The 25,608-nt window shown below is 42.5% G+C and overlaps 1 protein-coding gene and 1 pseudogene across 9 annotated transcripts in view; one reads left to right on the forward strand and one right to left on the reverse strand.

The window, feature by feature from the left end:
* CDC14A (cell division cycle 14A) overlaps nt 1-25,288 on the reverse strand; it is a 189,674-nt gene extending 164,386 nt beyond the window's left edge. For 3 of the 9 annotated variants that reach the window (XR_011565781.1, XM_070786029.1, XM_070786028.1), the window contains exons 1-3: nt 25,139-25,285; nt 23,118-23,208; nt 933-1,008 (exon numbers count right to left, since the gene is read on the reverse strand). Coding sequence is in view for 7 of the 9 variants with exons in the window: in XM_070786029.1 (XP_070642130.1) it covers nt 933-1,008; nt 23,118-23,208; nt 25,139-25,232 (261 nt within the window). In the remaining 2 variants the exon portion in view is untranslated. Of the gene's footprint in view, nt 1-932; nt 1,009-23,117; nt 23,209-24,004; nt 24,538-25,138 lie in introns of those variants that run through there. The other 6 variants (XR_011565780.1, XM_070786027.1, XM_070786031.1 and 3 more) reach the window with 6 other exon arrangements.
* LOC109556014 (large ribosomal subunit protein uL23 pseudogene) lies at nt 1,994-2,505 on the forward strand (annotated as a pseudogene).
* Nucleotides 25,289-25,608: the final 320 nt, after the last annotated feature.

Genomic DNA, 25,608 nt, shown 5'->3' on the forward strand with positions numbered 1-25,608 from the left:
CATATTTTACAGGAAATTCTGCATGACAGACTTGCTTTTCATGCTTAAGTTGGATAAAAATCAATCAAGTAAAAAAATTATCACTAAGCAGATAATATGTATAAGGCATTATACTATGTCACACCAGTAACATTTTGCCCAACAGAAAGATTAAACTGAGTGCTATAATTTAGAGGTTAGCACTTAATCTGCTGTGTAGATTTCACCTTCCAAATTGAAATATTTAAGACCCTCATTTAGAAAGGTGAGAGAAAAAGATAAATATTTCCTTCTATGTGATGAAATGTTTACCAAAACTAGGAGTATAGATATCACTTTTCCTCATATATGTTTAAAATTCAAGGAGGGGGGGAAAGCTACATATAAAAACATACAGATGAACAGTGAATGTATGACCCAATTTCTGTCATAAAAGGTAAAGTCCAGTCTCTGTTGCTAGTTCATTATTCTCACTCGGCTATTAATGCGACAGAGACGGCATTCAAAAAACACGCAAACATTTCAATCTTGATCAGACAGAAAAAGCTTATGCTCCACGACTCCTGCTGTGCAATGATGAGCCATGCCCCCTTTTATCTCCTGGTTAACAGCATCTAGGAGCAGACCTGAAGGTTTCAGAAAAATCATCCTAGGAGGGAACTTGATAGACTCATTAACAACAACCTAAAAGGATTTGTGCTTTCTTTCTTAGATCACTATTCCAATGACTTCATTCAGCTCAAGTTTCCATTGATCCTGAAAAATGAAAGAGGTTAACGTGTCCTTTGTGGGGTAGTCAGGTAGATCAATATCAACTTCTAGGTGAACTACTCACTTCAGTTTCCAAAGATCAAGATTACCTACCTAAATGGTATGCGCATAGCAATCCCACTGGTTAGACTTCACAGTTTAAAAGTTTAATATCAAAATGTAAACATCACCACAATACTCACTTTTAGTTTCTTGTTTAGTTTACAGCAGTATCTGTACACCATTGCCAAGTTCAGAGGTCCAAAATCTGCATAGAAACTGAGATTTTTTTAAGTAGTATTTAGTAAAAATATAATTTTCAGTTACATCAATGTTCAGTTTTATTTTCATTAAAGTTGTAACCGAGTTTCAATTATTTTCAGGATTAAGAGTCAGTATATAACTGATTCCGAGTGACCCAAATAACTAGTGATTTCACCCTGCCAATACCCTCCAATTAGTATAAGCAGTCTTGCAACAGGTAACTATTTAGCCTGCTTTGAGTTCCACCTCCTTTTATCTCCTTGCCAGGACATTAAGTCAAAAAAATTAAAAAGCAGACACTGAAAGAACCAATATGAACAAAACATATATGTGGTCTGTACTTCCTGGTTTTATTTAAAAGCTCATGCACCCCAGGTTCCAATTCCAACTGTTCCTCTCAAACCTTGCTCTCAATCCTCAGGTACCTTAAGTGCAGTCTTTTTTCAGTTTCGTTCTCCTTGAACTTTCTGTATGCTCTAACACCCTGGCTCAGCTCCCTCTCTCCACTCCTTTACATCCTCTCCAGGGTACAGTCACCAGTCTGCTGTTATAAATTACATGATAACACCATGGAAAACAGACGGCTTTTAAGCTGAGATCCAGCATCAGTCTTTCCCATCTTCAACTACCTGCTGGACTTTCCATCTTTGGGTCCTTTTGTCACCTGGAACTCAATCCATCTTTCCTTCCAATCAGCCTTCCAGACTGAAATATTTTCCTTCTTCCAGTCTCTCAGACATGAAACCTCCTAATCACAATAGGGCAGCAAGTAAGTATCAATTTAGTTCTTATATATCAAATAAGCTATTACTCTAAGTCATCCTTCCTCTTCTATTCCTACTTTGGCAACAAAAGTCCAGGTCTTTCTTCATCTCACATCTTTAGTACTTAAATTTTTTCTCTCTCTTGCCCAATCAACCTGTACTCCGCACTAGAAATTAATTTTTAGAAAATCTAGCTTCTCACATATCCTCTCACTGTTCAAAAATGTTTAGCCTTTTCATGAAGATGGCGCCGAAGGCGAAGAAGGAAGCCCCTGCTCCTCCTAAAGCTGAAGCCAAAGCAAAGGCTTTGAAGGCCAAGAAAGCAGTGTTGAAAGGTGTCCACAGCCACAAAAAAAAGAAGATCCGGACGTCGCCCACCTTCCGGTGGCCCAAAACGCTGTGGCTCAGGAGGCAGCCCAAATATCCTCGCAAGAGCGCCCCTAGGAGAAACAAACTTGACCACTATGCCATCATCAAATTCCCCCTCACGACCGAGTCAGCCATGAAGAAAATAGAAGACAACAACACACTGGTATTCATTGTGGATGTCAAGGCCAACAAGCACCAAATTAAACAGGCTATGAAGAAGCTCTATGACATTGACGTGGCTAAGGTCAATACTCTGATCAGGCCTGATGGAGAGAAGAAGGCATATGTTCGACTGGCTCCTGACTATGATGCTTTGGATGTTGCCAACAAAATTGGCATCATCTAAACTGAGTCCAGCTGGCTAATTCCAAATATAAAAGTTTTCACTATAAAAAAAAAAAATGTTTAATGGCTCTTTACTCCCTTCAGAATAATTCTTTGACTCAAAAATCACACTCCTGGCTTCCAGACAAATCTCTCCTAACAGGTCCCGTACAGAATCTTCATTCCAAACATTCATTCTTCATTCCCAAATACGCCATGCACATTCTTAATCCAAGCTACTGTTCACATTGGTCTCCTTGCCTGGAGTGCTCTCCTTTTCTTTTTTAATACCTTCTAGCTTCCACAAAATTCAGTTCAAGTCCTAACTTCTCCACTCATCCTAAGGGAAAACTAGCCATCCTTCTCTCAAAGTTCCCAAAACTTATCATCTGAGCCATTCTTTTGGCCCACAACACATACTATGCAGGAGACCCCAGTTTATTCCTGGGTCAGGAAGATCTGCTGGAGAAGGGATAGGCAACCCACTCCAGTATTCCTGGGCTTCCCTTGTGGCTCAGCTGGTAAAGAATCGCCTGCAACGTGGGAAACCTGGGTTTGATCCCTGGATTGGGAAGATTCCCTGGAAAAGGGAAAGGCTACCCACTCCAGTATTCGGGCCTGGAGAATTCCATGGACTATTTTGTCTTTGGGGTTGCAAAGAGTTGGACACGCCTGAGCAACTTTCACTTTCACTTTCTTTTCATAATCTATCACATACTATGAGTTATCTTTTTAAGTGTGGATTCTACCGCCAACTATAGTGTAAGCTTCTCACTCAGTGATATTATCTCATGCCTAATATGCTTAGAAGAATGGACTGCTCATAATAAACTTCAGCAAATGTGTCTGCTTCCCTGGTGGCTCAGATGGTAAAGAATCTGCCTGCAATGCAGGAGACCTGGGTTCAAACCCTGGGTTGGGAAGACACCCTGGAGAAGGGAACCCACTCCAGCATTGTTGCCTGGAGAATTCTATGGACAGGTGAGCCTGGCAGGCTACAGTCCATGGGGTCACAAAGAGTCAGATACGACTGAGCAACATTCACAGACAGAAATGAGTCTGCATTATGAATATTTTGCTCATTAATGCCCAAATTCAATTTAACCTAGACCATAAGTTTACTAAATATCAACACGTTTCCCCAAAAAAAAGCATCTCCAAAAGACCCTTGTTTAAGTTTTTTAAATAAAAATTAGGGTTTACTTAATTTTTTCTGTTACCCAAAATACATTATCATAGATATGTCATTACAAATCTGTCAACAGTCTCCTGCCTTACTTAAGCAAAAAGTACTAAACTTGTTTATTTTACCATGTCAGACAACTTGACAATATTTTGGTAACACGTAATTTATATTCAAGGTAACACAAAAATTAGGTGTCCCTCCACACAGGCTCCATGAGAGTTGAGTAGAGTTACCAAAAAAAGGAAAGCTGCAACAATTTGAAATTAAAAATTCTTGATCTATTTCTAAAGTCCCCAGTGTGATATTGTGCTCTAAGTATAAACAAAATACCCATGAATGCAAAAGGAACTATACCTATAACATTTAATTACTGACCAATTAAGCCCTGTTGACAAGAATTCACTCAAGAGAGGCAAAATGAATGGACTGTGCAAATAAGCACCTATCAGCACTGGTTAAGGCAGCCCGTTTCTATCACACAGATCTCCTTGTCCTTGGCTTACTGTAAGAAAAACTCTTAACTAATATATCTGATTCTTTTGCTACTTGAACATAAATATTGAGATGTAGAATTTTAAGATAAATCTAGACTCTTTAGTTAAAATTATTTCAGCTTTTTTAACTCACTGTGAACAAAGTTTAGGAAAGCATAAAGAATTCAAGTCATCTCTAATTTCATACTAACCATTACAAGCCAACTTCAATCCCAAACTCAAAGCTGTTTCTAACATTACAGCCAGCTTAGCCATGAGTACTTTTGGAAGTACATGGTTAATGAACAAACTTACTTCACCAAAACCATGAAAATAAATTGGTATACTGCAATAACACAGAAAAAAGTAAATCAAATACAGACGTTATTCTTAAGTTGATCTGCACTCTCCAATATGGCAGCCACTAGCCACATGTGGCTATTTAAATTAAGTTAAATTAATTAATAAATTTATTTCAGTAAAGTAAATTAATTAATTAAAAATTCAGTTCTCCCATCTTATTAGCCCATATCAAGAGTTCAAAAACCACATGTGGCCAGTGGCTACTAAGTTGTACAATACAGAAATGGAACATTTCCATCCCTGCAGAAAATGTTCTGTGCTGAGAGATGATACTGATCAAGATTTTTTTTTAAAGAAATAAAAACAAAAATAACAAACAACTAGAGATATATATCTTTCCTGTAGCTCAGACAGTAAAGAATCTGCTTGCAATGCAGGAAACCTGGGTTCGATCCCTGGGTTGGGAAGATCGCCTGGAAAAGGGAATGGCAATCCACTCCAGTATCCTTGTCTGGAGAATCCCATGGACAGAGGAGCCTAGTGGGCTACAGTTCATGGGACTGCAGAGTCAGACATGACTGAGCGACTAACACTACTAGAGATATATAAATAAATAGATAAATTATTTAAAATAACTAGAGGGGCTTCCCTGGTGGTCCAGTGGTTGAGAATCTGCCTGCCAATGCAGGGGACACGGAACCCTGCTCTGGAAAGATTCCACATGCAGTGGAGCAATGAAGCCCATGCACCGCAACTGTTGAGCTCGCACTCTAGAGCCTTCGAGCCACAACTGCTGAAGCCCACGTGCCCTAGAGCCTGTGCTTTAAGGCAGGAGACCCCACAGTGAGAAGCCTGCATACCGCATCTAGACAACAGCCCCCCAACTTGCCTCAACTAGAGAAAAAAGGCCTGCACAGCAACGAAGACCCAGCACAAAGATAAATAAATATAATTTAAAAAACATTTTGCACAGCCAAGAGCAATTCAGAACAGGTCTTCAAAGTTCAGAACTGTCACAGACAAGTATACAGCCAACAAACTCTTATCTTATGGTCATTTTATACATCCTTTCCTTACAGTGCTTACAGTATTTATAATACAGTGTGAAAGTGAAAGTGAAGTCGCTCAGTCGTGTCCGACCCTCAGCGACCCCATGGACTGCAGCCCTCCAGGCTCCTCCGTCCATGGGATTTTAGCTAGTGGTAAAGAACCCTCCTGCTATTGCATGAGATATAAGAAACGGGTTCAATCCCTGGGTCTGGAAGATTCCCTGGAGGAGGGCACGGACAACCACTCGAGTATTCTTGCTTGGAGAATTCCATGGACAGAGGAGCCTGGTAGGCTACAGTCCACAGGGTTTCAAAGAGTCAGACATGACTAAAGCACCAGCACCATATATATGTATATAGGCATATATATTATACGTATATATACAATTTTCTAACAAGCTAAATACATTTCAAAAATGTCCAGAGCACTGAAAAACCAATCACAGCCGCTCACTGCTCACACCAAGACAGGTTATCACTGACTTAGGTACAATAAAATGCCTGGAACAAAGAAGACACCTCCCTACAACATGTATCTTTGTAAGAATTTTCCTCACCCAGGGTGGGGAAAATGGAAATGCATTACAAGACAGACCATTAGCTAATTTTCACATAGAAAATGTGAAAACAGAAAAATCAATTGGTAACTATTGAAATAATTGCTGCTGCTGCTACTGCTGCTAAGTCTCTTCAGTCGTGTCCGACTCTGTGCGACCCCATAGACGGCAGCCCATCAGGCCCCGCCGTCCCTGGGATTCTCCAGGCAAGAACACTGGAGTGGGTTGCCATTTCCTTCTCCAATGCATGAAAGTGAAAAGTGAAAGTGAAGTCGCTGAGTGGTGTCAGACTCTTAGGGACCCCATGGACTGCAGCCTACCAGGCTCCTCCGTCCCTGGGATTTTCCAGGCAAGAGTACTGGAGTGGGGTGCCATTGCCTCCTCCCAAAATAATTGCTAGAAGGCATAAAATACGTACTATGGTAACTTGGAACCAAGGCAGGAGAATAAAAGAATTGGGCTCAGGGTAGAAGAGGACTGGAAGGTCATCAACCCGGGGACAGTGAAAATGGGGAGGAGAAATGGCACAGATAAGCCCTGCAGAAATGCAATAAAGAAACCCAAGGGCTGAGTGGGCTCCTAAGCCTGAGGGTAATGACCCTTGATAGTGTCTTCTTTTGGCAACTCCCAGGAAGGAGGTCACCAGAGCCACTGCCAAGCAAGGCCCCAGACTTTTGCTGGAATGAGGGGAAACATCTCCTTTGGGCAAGGAAGACCATGGATGTATTATTTTATTATTGTAGAGCACCCTGAGGTACTCCTCCAAATTGAATGAATGAATGAACATATGAGTAAATATCCTTTGTCTATATATCTATCCCTTATCAATACATATATATCATTGTTGTTGTTGTTGTTGTTTAGTTGCTAAGTCATGTCTGACTCTTTTGCAACCCCATGGACTATAGCCCACCAACCTCCTCTATCCATGGGATTTCCCAGGCAGGAATAGTAGGGTGTGTTGCCATTTCCTTTCCCAATATATGTTGTATCTATATATAAATTTCCTCTTGTAAGGTTGGCAAATTATGGGCCAATATCTAGAATGAAACTCCTGAATTTTTAAGTGAAAATCAACACTTACTTTTATTCAGTAAGTGTTAAGTAGCTAAAATCAAATTCTTCCCTGTTTTGTTAGAAAAGAAATTAAAAGAACTGGAGTCCTACAAGTGGGGAAGAAAGGGAAGGGAGGGTTATGTGGACAGGATGAAGAAATGGGAGCCCAAGGACAGAGCAAATGTTGATCAGGGTCACCCATGACCCACAGATTTTAAGGAAATGGAAGTTAAGCCTAGGAACTTCCCCTACCATCCAGTGCTTAAAGACTCCACCTTCCAGTGCTAGGGGCACGGGTTCAATCCCAGGTCAGGGAACTAAGCTGCAGGGTGTGGCCAAAAATTAAATTAAAAAAAAAAAAAAAATTGGACCTAGAAGCATTTCTGTTATACCCAACATGTCTACGTCTTCTCATGAGATTCATGACACTTAACGATGCATCATTATTTTGTGTTGTGTTTGGCTTTTCTAACAAACTCTAATTTAAGTGGGTCCATTCCTAGAGGAATCATTGTTTACAGTACAGTTGTGTCTTAGTCTTTTTTGCTGCTGTTGTTCTTTTTTAATTGGAGGATAATTGCTTTACAATATTGTGTTGGTCTCTGCCATACATCAACATGAATCAGCCAAAGGTATACCTATGTCCCCTCCCTCTTGATACCTTATTCTATATATCAGAAGTTTTCTCTGAAAATTTTCAACTCTTCAGCAAAAAAGATAAACTATATTCCAAGCAATACTCACTAAACAAAATTTTGACCACCTACTCTGAGCAAGGCACTAAAAGTTAACATATTAATTAAAGAGTGCTATCCATTCAAGCTGGTTTTAGACAAGGCAGAGGAACCAGAGATCAAATTGCCAATATCTGCTGGATCATGGAAAAAGCAAGAGAGTTCCAGAAAAACATCTATTTCTGCTTTATTGACTATGCCAAAGCCTTTGACTGTGTGGATCACAATAAACTGTGGAAAATTCTGAAAGAGATGGGAATACCAGAACACCTGATCTGCCTCTTGAGAAATTTGTATGCAGGTCAGGAAGCAACAGTTAGAACTGGACATGGAACAACAGACTGGTTCCAAATAGGAAAAGGAGTACGTCAAGGCTGTATTTTGTCACCCTGTTTATTTAACTTATATGCAGAGTACATCATGAGAAACGTTGGACTGGAAGAAACACAAGCTGGAATCAAGATTGCCGGGAGAAATATCAATAACCTCAGGTATGCAGATGACACCACCCTTAAGGCAGAAAGTGAAGAGGAACTCAAAAGCCTCTTGATGAAAGTGAAAGTGGAGAGTGAAAAAGTTGGCTTAAAGCTCAACATTCAGAAAACGAAGATCATGGCAACCGGTCCCACCACTTCGTGGGAAATAGATGGGGAAACAGTGGAAACAGTGTCAGACTTTATTTTTCTGGGCTCCAAAATCATTGCAGATGGTGACTACAGCCATGAAATTAAAAGACGCTTACTCCTTGGAAGGAAAGTTATGACCAACCTAGATAGCATATTCAAAAGCAGAGACATTACTTTGCCAACAAAGGTTCGTCTAGTCAAGGCTATGGTTTTTCCTGTGGTCATGTATGGATGTGAGAGTTGGACTGTGAAGAAGGCTGAGCGCTGAAGAATTGATGCTTTTGAACTGTGGTGTTGGAGAAGACTCTTGAGAGTCCCTTGGACTACAAGGAGATCCAACCAGTCCATTCTGAAGGAGATCAGCCCTGGGATTTCTTTGGAAGGAATGATGCTAAGGCTGAAACTCCAGTACTTTGGCCACCTCATGCGAAGAGTTGACTCATTGGAAAAGACTCTGATGCTGGGAGGGATTGGGGGCAGGAGGAGAAGGGGACAACAGAGGATGAGATGGCTGGATGGCATCACTGCGTCGATGGACGTGAGTCTCAGTGAACTCCGGGAGCTGGTGATGGACAGGAAGGCCTGGCGTGCTGCGATTCATGGGGTCGCAAAGAGTCGGACACAACTGAGCGACTGATCTGATCTGATCTGTCCATACCAAAAATATTTAAAAGTCTGTAAGATCATTATAAGGCATGCCAACTCTTCATTTTTTTTTTATCAGCACTGCTGACATGTTTCATCTATTCATTCATTCCATTAATCAAATATCACTGAGAACCTACTGATCACCAGTCCTTACCCACAAGGAGCTCACCACCCAATGACAGACAAGTAAACATAATTACCGCTGATAAGCACTAACTAAGACAGCAGTCTCCTCCAAAGGACAGTGATATGTGTGCATGTGTATGTATGTACATATGTGCAAAATTTTGGTGAAATTAATCAGCACAGACCTCTAGGCTATACGCTACACCTAATATTTCCCCTATTACTAAAACTTATCAGCACCCCTCCAGTCTGATGATAAAGATTCTGTGCATAGCTGAAACTCACAACAATCAAAATTCAAAAAGGCCTCAAATGCTCAGCAAACACTAACCTAAGATCAAAGTACAATTCTGAGTTGTTGCTCATGTATAATAAACCATAGTCACAATGATGTCAACTTCCTAGGGTAGAAAAGCTACACGTCTAAGAAGCTTCCCAGCCACACATCAGTCAACTACAGACTGATGGAAAACTAAAGACCATTGGAAAACAAGGGGTTCCAGTCCCAACTGAACCACTCAGTGTCCCTGGGCTGAAGTCTTAGCCTCTCTGCAACTCCACATTCTCATCTATTGAATGAAAATGCTCAATTTGCTTCTAAAGTTCCTTCCGCCTATTATATTATATTACATTTTCCTATCACAGTCATTCTATATGACTGTTATAGAATATATATTAAAAATAGTCTAGATTGTTCATGACTCTGGTTATCCATATTGGACAAACTATTCAACAGTTCAAATGTTTTTCAAGATCTACTCACTCTAATTGATGTACTCTGCTCTCTCAGTGTGTTGGGTCTGGGTTCAGAAGGCATTTCCCTCAGGGTATCCCCCACAGAGAAGGGGAAGACCCTCACAGCTTTCTCCCTGAAATTCACTGTGCTCTCAACATAGCTAGAGAACAAATCAACAGTTCAGAGAGAAGCTTTATAAGATAGGAAAACTTGACATCATTACTATTTATTTACCTACATAAAGTCTGACATTTGTTGAGATCACAAAGAAAGGAGAGAACCCCAACATCAACTCTCACTCCTGTCTTTTGGTGCATTATCCAGGGTTTTAGGGACGTCCAGATACAAAACACTGGGAATATGTAGAACCCTTCTCCACCTACTCACTTATTAATCTGGGGCAAGTAGCAGGGCCACCTGAGGCTCCCACTGCTGCTTCTGTAAAATGGGTTAATGCTGCCACTTTGCCTTAAAGCCAAAGAGAAACCTGTATGCAGGTCAAGAAGCAACAGTTAGAATAGGACATGGAACAACAGACTGGTTCCAAATTGGGAAAGGAGTATGTCAAGGCTGTATATTGTCATCCTGCTTATTTAACTTCCATGCAGAGTACATCATGAGAAATACTGGGCTGGATGAATCACAAACTAGAATTGAGATTGCTGGGAGAAATATCAACAACCTCAGATATGCAGGCGATATCACTTGAATGGCAGAAAATGAAGAGGAATTAAACAGCCTCCTTGGGAGAATGGCATTGAAACATGTATCATATCATGTATGAAACGAGTCGCCAGTCCAGGTTCGATGCACAATACTGGAGGCTTGGGGCTGGTGCACTGGGACAACCCAGAGGGATGGTATGGGGAGGGAGGAGGGAGGAGGGTTCAGGATGGGGAACACAGGTATACCTATGGCGGATTCATTTCAATATTTGGCAAAACTAATACAATATTGTAAAGTTTAAAAAATAAAATTAAACTTAAAAAAATTGAAAAAAAATTAAAAAAAAAAAACAGCCTCTTAATGAGGGTGAAAGAGGAGAGTGAAAAAGTTGGCTTGAAACTCAACATTCAAAAAACTAAGATCATGGTATCTGGTCCCATCACTTCATGGCAAACAGAAAGAGCAAAAATGGAAGCAGTGACAGATTTTATTTTCAAAAATCACTGCAGACAGTGACTGCAGCCACAAAATTAAAAGATGCTCCTTGGAAGGAAAGTTATGTGACAAACCTAGACAGCATATTAAAAAGCAGAGACATCACTTAGCTGACAAAGGTCCATATATTCAAAGCTATGGTTTTTCCAGCAGTCATGTGCAGATCTGAGAGTTGAACCATAAGGAAGGTTGAGCTTCGAAGAATTGAGGCTTTCAAATTGTGGAGCTGGAAAAGACTCTTGAGAGTCCCTTGGACTGAGCAGAGAGCAAACTAGTCAGTCTTAAAGAAAAACAACCCTGAATATTCATTGGAAGGACTGATGCTGAAGCTGAAGCTCTAATACTCTGGCCACCTGATGTGAAGAGCTGACTCATGGGAAAAAACTTTGATGATGGGAAACACTGAGGGCAAAAAGAGAAGGAGGTGGCAGAGGATGAGATGGTTGGATGGCATCACTGACTCAACGAACATGAATTTGAGCAAACTCTGGAAGATAACGAAGGGCATGGAAGCCTGGAGTGCTGCAGGCCATGGGGTTGCGAAGAGTAGAACACAACTTAGCCACAGAACAACAACAACAACGGAAGACAGGACTAAACGATCACAGAGAACCTTCAGCACCAAGGTCTGTAATCCTGTGACTTCCCTTTTTGAAGCAAGTCAATTAATTAAACACTCCCACTTTGAGTCTCAGATTAATGAAAACAAAAGAAGACTTCTTCAGGAATGCACTGGCAAGATTAAAATTCACTCCCATAGAAACATTCTCAAGCAGTGTAAATTAACCCCTTTATTCAGTGGCAGGTATAAAAGGCAAGAGAGCTATGCAGAGAGTACACATGTGACTTTGGTAGAAAACAGATTGGTGACTGATCCCCTGTACATAAAAGACTAACCCTCCTCACACGTCATCAAGCAAGGGAGGCCCTGAAAAGGAAAATAATCACTCTAACATCTGGCAATGATCACATCACCTCTCTAAACTCCTGAAATTAAAACCAAAACCCTGAAACTTGTCTGTGAGGCCAGGATGATGTAGCCCCCACCTAGTTCTCATTTTGTACCATTTCCATTTCAGTACTAGTAAGCTCCAAGCAAGCTACTTCTTTTCATTCCTGCCTCAGGCCCTTCGCACATTACCCTCCTTGGCCTAATTAACACCCTTTTACCCTTCAGGACTCAGCTCCAGTCACACTTCCTCAGGATATTCTTCTCCGATCCCTCCTCCATCTGTATCCCCACCTCCACCCTCATCCCACTTCACACATACACACACACATACACACACACACACCACTCCATCCTACAGGCCAGGTCCTATTCTTGTGTGCTTCCAAAGAATCATAGGTCTTTCCTTGAGAGAGTTTACAGACTGTCCGATATCTGAATATTCATTAATAGCTTCCCTAAGGCCCAAATGGCAACCCACTCCAGTGTTCTTGCCTGGAGAATCCCATGGACAGAGAAGCCTGGTGGGCTACAGTCCATAGGGTCACACAGAGTCTGGCTTGCTCTAAATGTGACCTGCTCCAGAAGTGGCTCCCAGTCTAAAAAGACTCACCTCAACTATACAGCATCCCAACTCCTTTTTTTTTTTTTGCTTAGCAGCCCCTTCAGTGGTATCTGAGAGTTTTGCCAAGCTAAAGTCAGCCTAAAACTTTACTTTTGAGTTTTCTAGAGCTGTAGGCAATCTATAGAGCATATAGAATGAAGTACATTGGACACTGAAGTGTCTGGCAGAACAGAAAACGCACTATTTTACAATCCCACTATTCACAGCTCCCTAGAAGAGACCTTTTTAACCCTTTTTCTTTGCATCACACTTAGATAAAAATAAAATGCTTTTAGCATTTCAGATTAATTCAGCTACAGATGATCAACAATTTGATTATGGGGACTAAAGATAAGTGCTATATCAATTTCACACTCTCTTAAAAGAAAAAGAAATGTGTAGAATCAGAAATCAGTTATACAAGGATCCCCAATTCAGAAATCTCAATCGGGAATATAAATGAGAATCACAAGTAAGGCATATTATTTCTTTTAAAGCCTGCCACAAACCCATGCCCTTTAGCAATATTTATGAAAGTCTCCAACTCACTTGGAAGTCTATATAGCCTTATACTGCACCAAAGGCTAATAAAACATGATATCTGGTTTCTATGCCCATAGCATGTTAGACTCATCAGACAGACCATAGGCAGGAGGCAGCTATTGGTGGCTGTTGGTACATTGATAGAAATGTCAAAAGCTAATAGCTCAAACTGTAAAGAATCTGCCCACAATGCGGGCACCTGGGTTCTATCCCTGGGCCAGAAAGATCCCTGGAGAAGAGCATGGCAACCCACTCCAGGATGCCTGAAGAATCCCACGGACAGAGGAGCCTGGTGGGCTACAGTCCATGGGGTTGAAAAGAGTCAGACACAACTGAGCGACTAATGTACATAATCCAACAGTAAATAACACCTAGAAAGTACTCAGGTGAGCTATTCATCAACAGAAACTAACTAGATTAAAAACACTAAAAGATACAAGATGTTTACGAAACAAAAGATGTTTAGCAAATCTGATACTTAAGCAGAAATCTCTTTATTGTGCTGTGATCAGTCGCTTGCTCAGATGCTCCATCATGTCCCATTCTTTGCAACCTGTAGACTGTAGCCCACCAGGGTCCCCTGCCCATGGAATTTTCCAGGCAAGAATACTGGAGCAGGTTGCACTTTCCTACTCCAGGGGATCTTCCAACCCAGGGATCGACTCAGATCTCCCACATTGCAGGCAGATTCTTTACTGCCTCAGCCACCTTTAGGAGCTCCTAAAACTATACCTGAATTACAATGAAACTGTACAACCAATGTACTCATAGTAATAAAGTCTCACAGAAAAAAAGAGTAAATCATAATCAGTAAATTCTTTACGAAGGCAACAATGTAGATTCATTTTAGAAAGGCTCCCATAAATTACAAAACTACTTTGATATTTCAAGATGTAATTTTCCATCTTTTTGTAGAAGCTGCCCTACTGAAATGCCACATTCCCAGACAAGACTAGATAAGAGTATACGCATTGTAAGAGTATATGTAGCAAGGAGAGCAAATTTGAAATACACCATCTCTTCTGGTTCTCAAAAGAAAACTAAATTTTATAAAAGAAGAACATGTCCGAACTAGCAAATTCTTCAGTTCATCAATAGGATATGAAGATCTTTAACACCAAAATATTAAATTAATAAATGAAACACTTTATTCAAAAACTATAGCTTATGAAACTATTTTCCATAAAGGAAATTCACTGATGATCACAAATAATTGTGATGCTTTACCAGATGTTTCCAAGTTTGTCAAAGGCTGGGATCATTACATGCTTTAATAAATAAAATAATGTTTTTGATGGTTCTCATTCAACATCTGATTCTTTGGTGGTCCTGGAAGCCGATTAACAAAACCAACTTTTTTAATGTAAATTGAAACTAAAGCTTAAAAATTTTTTAAAGAAACAATGAACTCCACACTTGAGCCCACTTCAAATCAGTGAGCCAGAAAGGAACTTGAGATCAGCTGTCCCACCCACCTCCCCAGATTTTTAAAACAAGGAAATAGCTAGATATCCAGGGCAGGCATTGTCTATTTTCTGCTTAAAGATCACAAAGGACAATGACTCCTCTTTTACTTTCATTATAGACTCCCCTTTTTACTTCCCTTCCCCATCCCCCAAATAAAGCAACAAAAAGGTAGCTTCTCCTTCTGATTTACATACATGCCCTACTTTAAGGTGTCACTTTCTCCCAATCATCCAAACCATACATCTTGAACTTAACCTTCAATTGCCCTGACCCCTCAAATGCCTCAAATATAGACAATCCATCCCCTCTAGCCTCTCTCCCACCTAGCCTTTCTGTTCCCATTGCTGTAACCATAATCCAGTCCTGCCACACCTCCCAGTCACGGGAGTACTTGCCCTAAGCAGAGCTCTGCTCAGTCTCCCTGTGTCATTCGTAAACCAGCAGAACTGAGATCCAAACAGCTTTCCATAAGCCAGTCCCCAACCACGCGTCCAGCCTCACCCATGACCTCTCTGCACTTCAAATATTTTGCCTCACCTAACAAAATCTTGCTATTCCCCAACACTGAAATTTTTCTTTCTTTCCTTCTTCTCTCATTCATTCAGCTAAAATTTCTTGTACAACCTCTAAGCCAAGCTCTGTGCTAGATATATGTATACAGTGGTGAGCAAAAATAGGCGGTACTTGTCCTCATAAAGATCATAAAATATACTCTTCGCTCTTACACACCCTTCAAAAGCTAGTTCAAATATCACTCTATGAAGTCTTTATCACTCTGGGAAGTAATATCTCTTCCTTTCTTGGATTTTTAATATATTCGTTTACAACTTTTGTCATTTCTTGCCTGTGTTTGTTTACACTTCCTTCTTTCTGTATTTATGTACCCCCAAAGCATTAGCATACTGCTCTGTACCAAAATCTATCACATCTAAATATTTCATTTGTTTGTTTGTTTTGGGGGGAGTGGGGTTTTTTTTTTGGCCCCACCATGCGGCATGAGGGATCCTAGTTCCTCCGCCAGGGATCAAACCCATGCCTCTGCAGTGGAAGCACGATGTATCAATCACAGGACTGCACTGTTTCCTCTATTTCCAACCACCTACAGCTTTTAAATTATGCTTTTTTCACTTCCCATAAAAACATGTCAAGAGTCTTTTTTTCTTTCTCTTTCTTTTTAAAGCACAAAGATGCATTAAGCTGTGGCTAAGTGTAAGTCATTTACTTTTGGCTTTGGAATGTGTTTATGAACTTACAAATGAGAACATCTGATGTCTTAGGGATCTACTTCAAACACAATAATGAAGCCGCCCTGTGGTGACTTGGCCAACAAAGAACTTGGACGGCACACAGCTCCTCACAGGACTCTCCTCCAACCCATTTGAATCCCTTCTCAGGCTTCCTGATTAAGACTAGCCCTGTCAGTTTTAACTGAGTCCTCAGCACCTCAGTTAATTTTTGCATTTTCACCAAGCTTGGCTCAAGCAAATTGAAAGAACTGAGTAACAATTGTCCTTATGAAGAACAGAAATCGACGACCCCACTGTGAATGCCAAAGAGGTCAAAACAGCAAGTATTTGATAAATCAGTATCCTGAAAGTAAAAGTTGACTCTAGTGGGTCACAGAATTAAGAACTGACTGGTGAATGTATAAGCGAAATGAGTGAAGTCTCTCAGTTGTGTCCAACTCTTTGCGACCCCATGGACTTGTAGCCTACCAGGCTCCTCCATCCATGGGATTTTCAAGGCAAGAGTACTGCAGTGGGGTGCCATTTCCTTCTCCAGGGGATCTTCCCAACCCAGGGATCAAACCCGGGTCTCCTGAATTGTAGGCAGACACTTTTACTGTCCGAGCCACCAGGGAAGTGGTGAATGTTTACAGATATCTATTTTCTCATGACATATACAGCATAATAATCCTGGTTATATACACAGGTACACCTACATAAGCACACACCTAAAACTCTTTGTTCAAAACAGAGAATGGAAAAAGTGGCCCTGAACAGAACTGTTATTTCTGCAGGATTAGCATGAGAGAAAGGAGAAAAGGGGAAGAAAGTAGAAACCTATATCACCTTTTAAATGCTAAAGAGTTTTCTGATTTTTCAGGAGAATTCTATGCACATATCATTACATCTTAAGTGACACCAGTTAAGCAGCAAGAACATTTCACAGTCTTCCTGCAAAGAATTTTCATAAGCTTATAAAAACTGGGCTTCTTTTGTTTTCACCTCTCCTATTAACATACAATGATAATTAACGCAATTTATTTTCTCTCTCTCTTTTAGGCAGGGCAGACCACTGAAAGGAGAAAAAGCAAATTCATATCCACAAAAGTGGAGCTGCGGGAAAACATTTTAATTACTACTGCACATATCCAGATACAGCCTGGACATAAATTTGTGTACACAATGTCAGCAGCCCATTCCTTGCCAAAGCCATCACCACTCAAGTTAGAAGGGTCACATGAGCCAGGGAGGGGCAAAGCTGTTCTCCACCCTCTTTACCAGCCTCAGGCTCAAGACAAAAGGGAACTTGCTGGAAGCAGGAGAGCATGACTTCAGGGTAAATTTACTAGCTCAATGACCTTCGGATCTACATAATCCTCTCTGAGTCTCAGTTTCCTCAACTATAAAGTAGTGACAATAATAGCACCTAACTCCTAGGGTTGTTCCCAAGATTGAGTTAATGTACATAAAGAACATTGCTTGTCATAGGACTGTAAATATTAGCTTGTCATGGGACTATAAATACTAGCTGTTGCTATAATTTTATTTTTATTCTCATGATGAAATGTGCCTCTGAATTCAACTGTATCCCCTGTTCTGTCTATATCATAGCAATTTATAATGAGACTTGAGGTACCAAATGATGGCCCTAAGGCTCTAGGCCCAGGGGCTTCCCTGGTGGCTGAGAAGGTAAAGAACCTGGCTCAATGCAGGAAACTCAGGTTCCATCCTTGGGTCAGGAAGATCCCCTGGAGAAGGGAACAGCTACCCACTCTAGTACTCTTGCTTGGAGAATTTCATGGACAGAGGAGTCTGATGGGCTAGAGTCCATGGGCCACAGAGTCAGACACAACTGAGCAACTTTCACTTCAAGGCTCTATATAAGATCACATATCTGTGTATATCTGTGTATGTTCATATGCTTAGGTGGCATTCAGCTTTCTGTGACATTAGCCTACTTGTTACACATTAAATTCAAAATAAAAACTGAAAAAACAAAAGGGTTTCTTCCTACCTCGATTTAACCTAAATTTTCTATTCCTACAATATTTCCGGGCAAGAGAAGTTTTTCTGTCTTTCTCTCAAAGATGTCCTAGTCTCACATTTCAACTCAAGCCTATGCTACAAGCTACATATAAGAAATCATTCTTTTATAAATTATTTATTCCAAAATTCCCAGTTGCATTAATATCAGGCTACTTTAATAAAGTTTAAATGAAATTTGGACATTTTAAATTATTTAAATCTTCAAGTTAATTAGTTCTCATTAGAGGCTGCTCATTCTTCCATGCTAAAACATTTGGTGAAATTCTTTGAATCATTTCAGAAACTGCTTAATATGCAGTACCCAGAGTATGTCCATGAAGAGTTTTCTCCTGCATTTTCAGTACCTTTGCAAACACGAAGACAGAAGAAATGAAAATGGATAAGAATTCTACAGTCTCCTTTCTATGCATAAACGTTCAACTCTATACCCATCACAGTTAGGAGGGGCCCACAAAGTTATAACAATTAACATATTTGATTTTGTTAACTTTCGAGCCAAAAGGAATTTGAGCCAAGTTATAAAAAGTAAGCCTCTATTTGGATTACACGGCCCAATTCCAAAACCAAAGAACTAGCCTTTCTGGAAAGTTGTGCATTATTTATAGCTTAATCAAATACAGACAAATCTTTAAAGGGCTCCCTTTTTTAGGGGCTACATTTTCCCCACAAGTGTGGTAGTTTACACTCTGATTTTAATTCTGATCTGTGAAATCATAACCCAAGGATAAATGTATGCTTTATTATCAACCACATTTTACTAAAATTGCTCATGCCTTTATACTAATGTGGTAACTTCTGTTTAAAATTCAAAGAGAAAATTCATTTCTAATAGATAGTTGGGATCTCATAAGGCCACTTTGTTAACCCTTCTCCACTAGCTTCTCAGACAGTTGCCAGGTGTGGGTAGCAGATGCACCTGTGGGTCTGGGTTGCCAATCTATGCCTTCTGCCCTGACAGGTGTCAGAGCCGGTAGCTACCAAACCAGGATTAAGAAACTTCAGGGCCTTTACTGCCTTCCCAGATCCAACTCAGAGGTGTGGGCTATCACTGCAGTGGACACCCCACTCCAACAACCCCACAGGCAAAGTCAGCTTGAAAACAGTTCTAAAATTTTGGCTGGGAGAAATTTTGCCCTTAGTTCCCTTAAGAGGAACAAAGCCTCACTATTTAAATATTTGTTGATTTATTTAATTCAAAAAGCAATAGTTGCATTTCCAGGATGATAATTTAGCCAGAAAGGCAGCATTTCACTTACACATTCCGTAAATAAGTACACAGATATAGGGCTGTATAAGGCCCCATGTGATCACATATACTAATATTCTCTTTTCCTTGCAGGCATCGGTTCAGTCGTGTCTGGCTCTTTGTGACCCTATAGGCTGTAGCCCACCAGGCTCCTCTGTCCATGGAATTCTCCAGGCAAGAATACTGGAGTGGGTTACCATGCCCTCCTCCAGGGGATCTTCCCGACCCAGGGATCGAACCTGAGTCTCCTGAGGCTCCTGTATTGAAGGCAGATTCTTTTACCGCTGAGCCACCAGGCAAGCCCTCTTCTTTCCTTGGAGAATTACAATCTGATATAATAGTCCAGGTTTTTGTCACCATAAGCTATCTGTCATAGAAGAACTCTGATATTACTCATCCTTCAAAGGTCTCTGTGGTCTCTCTAATTCAATACGTCCTAAAAGCAGTGCTGACAATACGGATTCCACTGCGTCTATTCCTCTCCCCACTCTTCTCTCTCCTTCAGCGTTGATCCACCTTTTTGGCTGCTTATTACTACCTCTTTCCCTTGGTTCCTCTCATCCTGGTCATGCCTATGAAATACAGCCCTTCATATTTTTCTGTATCTCCCAGAAATTACATCATTCTCACAGCTTTATCATCTTTTGGAGGAAAACCTCCAAATTTAAGGACTTCTAATTTATGTGATATCCAACCCTGATGTGCACATCCCATAAACTCCCTCCTTCCAACCTGACCAACACGGAACGCCTGATCTCCCCACAAAAACCAGTTCTGCCCTACTTCTTGTTTCAGTCAATGGTCCCAACAGGTTTACTGTGACCCAGGCTGTCTTAAAGACTTCTTGGACCCCTCTTTTTCCTCAGCACCGCACCAACCCACGCACATGATCTGTTGCCAAGTCACATGGATTCAGAGCTCTTCTTTCCACCACCATTGCCACCAGTTCTAATCAAGGCATTTATTTCTTCCCCCTGAACATTTCAGAATTTCTCTAAGCAGGCTCTACTTCCTCTCTAATCTGTCCAAAATGATGCTATCATATTAATTTTTTGAGGACCTATGTATTCTAGGGTTTCCCAGATGGCTCAGTGGTAAAGGATCTGCCTGCAATGCAGAAGACACAGGAGACTTGGGTTCAGTCCCTGGGTCAGGAAGATCCCCTGGAGGAGGAAACGGCAACCCACTCCAATATTCTTGTCTGGAGAATCCCACGGACAGAGGAGTCTGGAGGGCTACAGTCCAAAGGGTTGCAAAGAGTCAAACACAATTGAGCGACTAAGCACAGAACACACATACGTACTCCAGAACTAGAGGGCTCGATTTCAAATTCCAGGTCTGCTACTTCTTACTTCTGTGACCTTGGGCAATTTACCTAACCTCTCTGTCCCTTACTCTCATTGTTTGCACACTAAGGATAATAACAGTAACTGCCTAAAAACCGAAGTGAAAATAAAATAAATTAATAGTTGTGGAGCACCTAGCACCTGGCGTGCATTTAAATTCTTGATGAAATGTGCCATTATTTGCAGTAGCATAGGACCAGTCATACCGTGGACTGCCCCCAAATCCTCAAGAGAGTCCCATGGCATACTAAGGGAACCCTGGCACTCAATTCGCCCAGCTGACCTTTCAGCTTCAGATTACACAGCCCCATTTGAACCTGTATACACACCAGGCCAACCAGAGGTCTCACTATTCCCTGAGGACACTCTAGAGCCTCCCTCCTCATCCTTGCTATTCCTGCTTCTGGGATCTCTCCTTTCCCATCTCTGTCCATTCTGCAAGCCAGTCTTAACTCTTCCATGAAGGCTTTTCTGAACCCTTCAACCAAATGTGCTCCCCCAGCTGTGAATTCCCCCCAGCACAGGGGGGTATGTGAATCTATGGCAGTTATCTTTTCTCTCTCTCTCACTGAAGTCCTGTCTTTCTCCTTCCAGCTCTGGAGCTCCGTGAAGGTAACGTGTATCCATCTTCATTGTATTCACTATATCATCTAACCCTGTATAATGTTGAAGGTGACCAAAAAATGGAGTTGTGGGTGATCAGAACCATAGCTACTCCTGTGGCACAGTACTTGGGCACCTCAAACAAAAAGAAGTACACACTCTGCCCAGACTGAAGTCTTTATCAAAGTTTCAAATGACATCAAAATTTCACAATATAAATTGGATGGTCTTTCCAGAAAGTCTTTCTTTACAGAAATACAGTAGAATCAGTATAAGAAGAATGTGATTTGAAGTCCTATCCTAAAATACTAACATTAAAATCATACAAAATCTTTCCTCATATATAAACATCAGAATCAAACCACTGAGCACTGTGTTTAATTGACTAAACATAATTTCCTGTTAGATCTAGATCTATCAACTAGCAATCCCAAAAGAAGCAATTGAGACCTTAATGCCTGGGGTTAATTCAGTGACATATTAACCTCCAGCACATCACTGAAGAACTGAACATAATAATGTATACACTGTTCCTACCCTCAGACTCAGGGGAGGCCCCCAAACTCTACACACAGAAAAAGAAAGCGACAACAATGCACATTCACAACAACAGAATGAATACTCCAGAAACACTGCTGGCCGTGACATCACCCAGGTACCTGAGGTCAGGGAGTAGGCAGTGCAGCACTCCATTCTGTCTAGGAGCAGAGCTGTAATCTGACACCAGGGATTTAGACCTCTTTGCTGCAGCAGCTCTGGGCATTCATGAGCAGCGGCAAAGGGCTCTTTCATTCCCACTTTTGCTTCAGCCATTCAAGGAGCATCCTGCTCCCAGCACCAGTAAGAGAAATGTCCTGAAGACATCAGTTTCATGAATCCCTCTGATGAAGTGACAATTAAAGATTGTTTTCCCTCAAAGAAAAGATATGCTCTGGATGGTCGAGAATACTCTCACTCTTTGAACACCTGATGGCACTCACAAATCCTTAGGCAGAACTCCCAAAATCCCCCTTAACAGCACAAGTCCTGGGGCACTTTCTATCATGAATACAGTTCACTTAACTATGTTCATGTAATTGGACTTTTGGTTAAGGCAACAAGAAAATAAAACTAAATTTTCTGTTAGAATATACTGACTACCCTGAAACACCAGCTCTTTTGATAAAAGGACATAATCAAGCCAACTCAGCCTTCTTATTCCTTACTATTATGTTGCTTTTATTGAATCGAGACTTCTCTCTTTGAATTACATGTTTACTATACTATAATCTTTTTCATGTAGATCAACAGTCTTTCACAGAAAACAGTTCCCTACATGCATCTTTCACTCTTAAATCCTAACCCCACAAAGCCAAAGTAACCAAAGAATGTAAATCAGCACTCCTACGCCACTTCCTCAAAGGCAAAAATAATAATGCAGTGACGCTTGGGACACTCAAATAAAATAACGCAGCAATTTACCACCCAGGTAAAATCTTACTCATGGATATGACTGGGACACAGCTAAGTGTGTCCCACTTTCCAAATATGAGCTGCACAAACAAAAACATCCTGAGATACAGCAGAAGCCTTGTGATCGGTAAAGCTGAAGCACCTGTAATACACACACTGCCCTGTACTCTGTAGGTGCTCCAATAAATACCCTGTGACTGATTCACATGCCTATTACAGAATCCAGCAAGGACAGAGAGTGCCTCTCCCTGGCCCTGCTCTGGGGAGTGTTCGGAATCTACAGCTGCAGTTTACTGTGGTGGTAGGAAGAACTAATACAGACAGAGGACTAAAAGGAATGAGGTGATGACAGGTTCAAATTACCTTAACTTTCCCTGCACCTCTTCCCCAGCTCTGAGCCTAAGAAATTGGATTTGTTACTTGCACCACTGGAGAAGGAGAATAAAACTGTCATAAAGGTGCATAGCATTTCCTTACCCAAGAGCCAACAAGTTAAATAGCTGAGATTAAAAAAATATATAGAGACTTACTTTTCATAGACCAGCTCCTCATCGATGGAGAAATAGTGGGTATTTACTGTGCTTTTTGGTCTATTCCTTAAAGTAGCAAAATATAATCGATCTGAAAGACAAGTTTAAAAGATGGGAGAAAACATGAGAAGCAGGGAAGCTGGTGGGGTAGGGGGGTGCTAATACACTACAACAAAATAACAACTGCTACCCGGTATTTAAAGATCCCATTAACACGTGGAATTCTTGCAGAAACCTGATCTCTCCCGGAAAGCCACAGAGATCCAAGAGCACACCAGTTAGAGAAGCGAGTCGAGGGCCCGACTGAGGGACTCAGTGGCGTGCAAAACTCCCTGATCTCCCTGGTTTCAGGCCAGCGGGAGCAGGTAGAAGCTGAGGGTACCCGTTGAACTGGAGATGCAAGTTTGGTTCAGAAATCTCCAGACCGCTGCGGAAGGGGAAGAGAGAGGCGAGACTCTCCCCTACAGCTCCGGAGACTTCAAGAAGAGGAAGGGAGGAGAGACAGGGGGTGTGGTAGGAGGTGTCCCGAAAACCGAGATCCAGCAACAGTAGGATAAAGGCAACTGAAAGGATCCCCTGGAGCAGAATCCCCTCGAGCCGCTGCACGCTGGAGCCCGGCAGAGGACGGTGCGGTCCCTTTACCGAGCTGGGAGGCCTTCCGAAAGTGCTGCAGAGGGAACGAGGGACGCAAGAAAGACAGAGAAGCCGGAAGCGGGGGGTCCTCGGGGGAAAGGATAGTACAAAAAAGGGATGAGAGCGCGCGCAGCGATTGTAGTACGCTGGGGGCCCCAGAAGAAGCCGGAGACAGTGGTTGGGACACAGGGGCGAGAAGTGAAGAGCTGGGGTGTCGACAGAGGGTTGGAGGATGCGGGGCGACTGCTCCTCACCTTTCATGAACTCGCAAGCCCCGATTAGTTCCCCTGACTCCGCTGCCATCTTAAGCGAGATACGCACGGGGGAGGGCTGGGTCGTGGCCAGCTGAGGTTACCCGCCCCCGGGGGCTTCCCCAGTGCCCAGGAGCCGGGAAGCTTGCAGTCGCGAACACCGAGCCCGCCCGAGAGAGGCAGCAGGCGCCGAAGGCGGAGGCGGCTGGGGGGTCAGCGCGCCGGGCGCCCCGGGGACATTCCGTGGGGAACCCGAGCACGCTCCGAGCGGGGCGCACACGCCCCGGGCTGTGGCCACTCCGATTCGGACCCGGCTGCTGCCGCTGCTGCACCGCCGCCGCGCCTGGGAAACGCAGACCAGCTCTCACGGCCGGGCAAAGTCTTCCCCCGGCTCCCAAAGTGATCATGGAGGAGGAGACGTCTGGCCCCGATCGCGCCCGTGGCTACTCGTGAGGCAGCGGGCAGGACTCTGGTGCCCGCCGGCTGGCAGCAGCTGCTCCGGCTCCTCCTTCGCCGCCTCCTTTCAGCAGCAACTCTTCCTCCTCCTCCTCCCCTTGGGTCCGCCCCCAGGCCTTCCTCCCCGCCCTCCCACGGCTCCCTCCACTTTCACGGCTCCGCGGCCATCCCTTAAAGGGACAGCCCAGCTCCTTTCTCCGCGCCGGGTCCGCGCCCCAGTTACCAGGCGCCCCGCAGGTCACTAAGAGCCAGTTGCTAAGGCTTTGTTGCCGTCCACCAATTGCTGTACGGGATACGCGGCCCTGGGCAGAGGAGCCAGGAGGGGCCTCCAGACCAGAAACTTATGAATGAAACGGTGGAGTTGGGAGTGTCCCGGAGAGCGCTGCTGTGGCTTTTCAGGCAAGGATGAGCCCGCGCCCCTTCGTTTTCTGCACCCCACTGAGTCTTCTTCCCACTCTAGAGTTTTCGTTTGTCTCTCTCATTCTCTACTTCTCACGCCCCACTCACCCTTGTTCCAAACTCTTGCATGCGCGCGAGCACACGGAGTGTTACAGATCTAGGATCTATAAAATCTATAAGATTACCTACAGCTAATCTTTCAACCACCGCCCATCCCACCACTGATGGATCTCTATCTTTATAAGAAATAAAATCTGCAGAAAAAAAAAAAAAAAGCCCTACCTCCTAGCTCAGAAGAACACCTACTGGTTTCCTCTACACATACTGGATTCTGAATTAACTTGTGCTTTGTTCTCACGGGGTAAAACGTTCCCATCCGGTTCCCCACGTCCTCTCATTTGGGTCGCCGCTGTGGGCGCAAATCATCACAAATGCCAAACCTTAATATCGCTCTGGTCCCCGTGGTGGGCGGGGCGGAGGAACGCGACCAGCCCGGGGGCGGGGAGGGAACAGAGGTATAGGGAGAGGGCCACATGTCCACGGGAAAAATAAACACAAAAGAATTTCTTGACGCAGTCTTAGCTGAAGCGCTGGGAGTGGTTCATCTCAAAGAAGCCCTTGACTTGATTCTGTAAGGCTTTTTGAACAGCTAGAACAACTTTAATGCCGGGTGTCCTACCCGCGAGCTTAATTAAAGGGCAGTCCCTGCGATATGAAAATGGCGCTACGGACCTATCGCCGGAAGAGCATGC

Source organism: Bos indicus, chromosome 3 (assembly GCF_029378745.1).
Source record: "Bos indicus isolate NIAB-ARS_2022 breed Sahiwal x Tharparkar chromosome 3, NIAB-ARS_B.indTharparkar_mat_pri_1.0, whole genome shotgun sequence".
Taxonomy (NCBI): Eukaryota; Metazoa; Chordata; class Mammalia; order Artiodactyla; family Bovidae; genus Bos; species Bos indicus.